This window comes from Morone saxatilis, unplaced genomic scaffold (genome assembly GCF_004916995.1).
Source record: "Morone saxatilis isolate NCDOM2014 unplaced genomic scaffold, NCSU_SB_2.0 Contig21, whole genome shotgun sequence".
NCBI classification, from domain to species: domain Eukaryota; kingdom Metazoa; phylum Chordata; class Actinopteri; family Moronidae; genus Morone; species Morone saxatilis.
This window is the reverse complement of record NW_023339774.1, coordinates 18863838-18869213: the sequence shown is the minus strand read 5'-3', so window position 1 is coordinate 18869213 and position 5376 is coordinate 18863838. Positions and strand designations below refer to the sequence as shown.

The 5376-nt window shown below is 37.4% G+C and overlaps 1 protein-coding gene across 1 annotated transcript in view; it reads right to left on the bottom strand.

Annotated features, from left to right (window-relative positions):
* Positions 1–27: 27 nt before the first annotated feature.
* The window catches only part of LOC118332774 (rhotekin-like), a 15862-nt gene continuing 10513 nt past the window's right edge, over positions 28–5376 (bottom strand). Inside the window, exons 11-13 of the mRNA XM_035668202.1 lie at positions 4339–4437; positions 2616–2703; positions 28–306 (exon numbers count right to left, since the gene is read on the bottom strand). Coding sequence (XP_035524095.1) covers positions 300–306; positions 2616–2703; positions 4339–4437 — 194 coding nt within the window. The 3' untranslated portion in view covers positions 28–299. The remainder of the gene's footprint in view (positions 307–2615; positions 2704–4338; positions 4438–5376) is intronic.

The following is a 5376-nucleotide window of genomic DNA, read 5'->3' as shown; positions in this document are numbered from 1 at the left end:
ATGCTGCTTCTGATAGAAAGGTGTCAGAACACACAGGGCAGTTTGTTACATAAGGGGCTGCATAACATTATGGTGGTCATAATGTTATGGCTGATCGGTGTATATATTGGTTGGTTGGGTTAACAGTTTAGCGTCATGGAGGCGAGGTAGGAGATTGTGTAGAAGAATGTGCCCTCTGCGGATTTTGAAATAGCACCATTTATCATGTCCATGTCAGTTTCCTTGACCAGGCGTAGTAACCACTAACGAATAGAATAAGGACAGGTCGTCACCCCTCCAGTGTGACTGTGGCAGGGTCATCAATAACTTTAAGAAAAAGAGAGAGAAAAAAAGAAAATATTAGTAGAATGTAAAAAATATATGCCGGTGCTCTAAAATAGCACCATTTCTGTTTTGGTATCTGTCTGGGTAAAATTAACTGCAAGGCAGGTATATCATAATGGAAATTGTTCCTGCGTGACTCACACACCACAGTGCACATCCCATTCCATCATCACACCTTACTGACAGTTGAAACTATTCATGCATGTATCTGTTAAAACCACAGCTCGAGGTTTGAGCCAATTTCTTATCTGGGAGTTGACTGGAATGAGGATATGGTCCCTTTACTTACCAGAAAACGGACAAAACATTATTTGCCAGATCGTATGACAAGGACATAAGTCATCATTACTTGTAGGCTACATTAATCTCCAGGCAGAAGGAAATGTATGACAGTTTTTTTGTTTTTGTTTTGTTTTAATCTATACAATAATAAAACAATGCAGTGCCTTGATTATACAGCATTTTATAGTACAGTATTTTATTTAGCTAAAATGGCCTGATTATCCAGCTTGTACTCTCAAATATTCCTCATAAACACCTTAATAATCAATCTAAAAATGTCTGTACTACTTTTATTATCTCTGTGAAGATATTGGAATCCCTAAATATAAATTCACAGCTGGTAGCAAATACTTTCCTGGAGATTCAAAGAAATTTGATTTATTGCACACTGTATGAAAAGGTTGGTTGGACATCTGTCTCTAACAGGAACATTGGTTTAAATGTATTTATAAAGCCCTTAATGGAAACTAATCATATATCCCCTCCTTACAAAACTGGTTCCATAGTTATTGTTTAACTTGAAGTCCTGCGTGCAAGCGCTGAATCGGGGAAAGCTGCTTTTAGTTTTTGTGCTGAACACACTTGGAAAACTTTACAACACACCTTAAAACTAGGGCTGCCCCCCAACAGTTGACTAAACCGTTAAAAATGAACAGCGTCAAACTCTACAACTTTTTTGTTTGTTTATTTTGTTTTTGTGAAGTTATTTATTTCACATTTTGTGTGATGTTATACTGTTTAACTAAATGCTCAGCCTCCTTGCTGGTTGTTCTGTCACATTCAGAATTAGGATTTGAGAAGCGGCTGATATATATATGTGTGTGTGTATTTAAAAAATTCAATTAATATCATACATTTCCGATGATAAGTCCATTATTGGCTTTAACTAATGACTACTAAGTGTGTTAAGTATTTTTTGTGTGTATTTATTCTGTCGTACTCTCAGCATCATTGAAAATGAAGGCAGGTTGAATGAATGTATATACATTGTCCATATCAGAAGAAAATCATGGAAAATAACAGCTAGGCATCTAACTAGCATCTAACTGGTGCCTGACTAATAGCTGTATAGAATATGGTTATGTTTACAATACAGAGAGAGGTCTGACTCATTCCAAGTGTACTGGAAAAAGAACATTTACAAATGAAGCAATCAAAGTTTCACAAAGCCAGCATTGTAAAAGCATCACCCAGTCATCTTCTTAACTTGTGACTTCACATATCAATTATCTGTCTCCAGTACAAACTGTTCCTAAGGACATCTTTGACCAATCTCTGTCCTTTCTCTGTACACAAACCATGACACTGCTGAACAATATATGTATCATTTGACACCCAGGTGCATAATGTGCAGACTTAAACTTGTAACTTTGATTGTTTGCCATTCTTAGGAGTCAAATAATCTGGAAAACATTCTGTGTTTGAGGACATAGCCCACATTGTATAAGAAGACTATTACGTGTTTGAGTCAAAGGGGTGTTTAACTTGCTTAGCTCTGATGTCACATGATAAATAATGACACTGCTGACCTCAATAGGTGAATGAAAGAACACTTTGTAAGTTATAAATAATAACAGTCGGAACAAGAAATTCAACCCTAATATGTAATTAAAGCTTGTTGTAAAGCCTGAATATGAAAAAAAACTTTCACCCATGGTAGTTCCACAGTAATTGTAAGTGAGCAGTTAACCCCTCACACAACCAATAATATAAGAGTACTTATCCACTATGCACGCTGGAATTTGCTTTTTCACTCAACACCTTTTCTAGTCCAGGAGTGTCAAATTCAGACACTTTTGTTCATCTGTTGTACATTTTCATGCCTCAGAGTCAGTGGTGTGTCCTATTCAGAGTTGCAATGTCAAACCTTGTTGGACTGTCACAACAAACAAGCATGATGAGCAGAGGAAAGGTGAGGGGAGGATTTTGTATTTAATACACCAGGAGACAGTCAATCATACTGGCAAATTCATGCGGACGTGAAAATGTGATTAGCGGAGAAAGCCTACCTTTCCTTGTAGTAGGAAGAAAGCAAAGTGCGGATCTCAACAGATAAATCTGGAACCACAAGACCCTCTCTGGGGGCGGAGGGTGTTACTGAAAAAGGCAAACAGGAAGAGGATTAGCATTTTTTAAAGATATAAAACTCTCAAGCAAATATTCTAAACATATCCTTTTGTGAGTGGAATAATTTTCCCCAGGATGATCAGTGAATGATAACGGGGAATTTGGCGAAACATTTTTATTTCCGTTACTGCATTATTTTGTCCTCTCTTCCTTGTGAGAGTTTTTTTCTTGCAACCTGTCTTAAAGATAGGAATGGTCTTTAAAACATTTTGTCATTCAAACGACACTCTCACATTTTCGATTTTCAATACCAATTTGTTCCACTTGGTTGCTGCTATAGAATATAGGTCTATATTTTTCTGATCGGCATGACTGATGTTTTTGTCAACGGGTGGTGGAGATAATAAGCCTATTCATGCAGACAGAGTCTGACCTGTTGTTCCAGGTCATTGTTGGGCAGCCTTATTTATCTGTTTTACATCCTGCTATTTACTCAAACCCGTTTGTCAACTTATGTGAGGTGTCGCTCCAGCTTTCTGCCGATGAAGACAAAGCATGTGCAAATGAGCCATTACATTTCCCTTTTCATTATATTGTCTGAATTCCTGGCATGGAAAGATAGATGTACAAGTGTAAGCAGGCCATAAAAAGCTAATCTATGCATAGATATATATTGTTTATTGTTTGTATGTTGTAGGTTATGTATGCCATTTTTAGCTCCTTAACTACAAACGGTGTAACATTTTTGGATGGTATTGCATATTTCTTGCTGTTCGAGGCACCCATTTGTTTCTTTTAATTTCCACATGGAAATCAATTAACGGACTAATGAAACTTTCTCAAATTGTGTAGTCAGTCACAGTGAAGATTAAGTAGTGCAGTAAGCAGCTATAGCCATTCTTTTCATATTAAAAATGGATCACATGACCGCATCGCTCGTCATATCAGTCGACTCTGCATTTCCCCCCAGTCCTATGGATCTGATAGATTCATTTTATTACTATTTTGGTTTTACTGTTATGGTACATTCTGATCAGCATTTTGGCAGCAGCATGCAGCTGTTTTGACTGTATAAAAAATTGTAAACAATCCATGGTACACTATCTGCCATGTAACACACAGCAAATACCTGGTGAACGTAGTGCTGCATTTAGCATTGGCATTTAGACAAATATTTTCTTCAGGGGTTAGTGGTAAGTAAAACCAGGTGGTAAATTATTCAAGGTGAATGTTGGACTTGTTTGGGGGGGGACACAAACAAGACTCCAAATGAATGCTAATGTAGCTTAGTATCTGCTTTATCTTTAACTATACAACCATTTGCTAACAAGTTCATCATGTTTGTTTCTGCTGCCCCCAAGCAACCGAAAAATCATTTGTTGCAGCTTTAACTTATGCAGTTATGCAGTTTAACAGCAGATTGATTCGAAAAGTCTTCACTGTATTTTTAATGTAACTCTGACACAAATAAAAGCAGACTTGTTTTCACTGTAACGGATTGCACAACTCTGTCAAAACAGATTATGTCTACGTGCAGAAATGAATAAAGCAAATAAAAGACTAGCAGATGTACATTTAAATAGCAAAACCATTTTTTGCAAAATGTTAGGGGGTGAAGTAAGTGAGCGACTGAAAGCAAACAGGCTTCTGCTCGTGTTACTCTACCTATTTCGTGGTAGAGCGATCCCTGCTTTCCTGCCATGGGTTTCCTGGAACTCAACATTTCGATCTTCATGAGGCAATCACAACACTGGTTCCACTGGCCTGCAACAAATTGTATAAGCAGTGACTTTCAAAGAACATGAATGGCAAAGCTTTTGTCAGCAGTTAATCTTCTGTTGCATTATGTCTCTCTGCAGACAAGCAGATACATTGAGTTTACATTAATGGCCAAGCTGGTATTATCTCAATACTTATGCTACCTTGTGAATCTGTGACAAGACATAGAGCATGAGACGATGTAATAACTGTACCACATACCACATACCAGACAGGATTAGTAATAGAATACCTTTCCATGTTTACTCAGTATTCAATAAATAACTCTTTAAGACTTACAGTAATTATGGCAATAACTATTTGTGTTTGTGTTGTGCTGGTGTCCTGCAGACTTACACCTGACCGAGCCACAACAATTTCCTTGGCAAGACAAATATCTAGTCATCTAAACACTGTAAAGGATGATAACAAACCAAAGCTAAGCTCCCATACACCCCAGAAATAACCCCTTTAATTAAAATTAAATTAATTAAATTAACGAGCACTGTGATGGGAAATGGGCTCCCTGCCGTACAAGATAAGTGATCTTTGCGCACCTGTACGCAGATAGGTGTGTAAAAGTACCAAGATTTAGCTCCCATACATCATTTCTAATTGCCTGAGGAATGTCGATGTGCTAAAACAATTCAGTAAATCTATGTTAGTGTGCTGTGCCATTGTACAAATTTTCCTGTACTTTGCAGTTTGCACTAAGAACATACACATTATTTATTTCCAGTAAAACGATAGGTGCAAAGACAGTTAAATGGTAAACACAAAACTGCTTACAATCACACCTGTTGGGTATTGAACCCTGAAACTGGTGTGTGTGGAAACCGGCCACTACAGGGCTCCGGTCAAAGAACACGCAGTCATCAGTTCGTTTATAGTCTTTACTGCCAGAATGAGAATATTACAAACGATGCAGTATGATGGTGCATAACA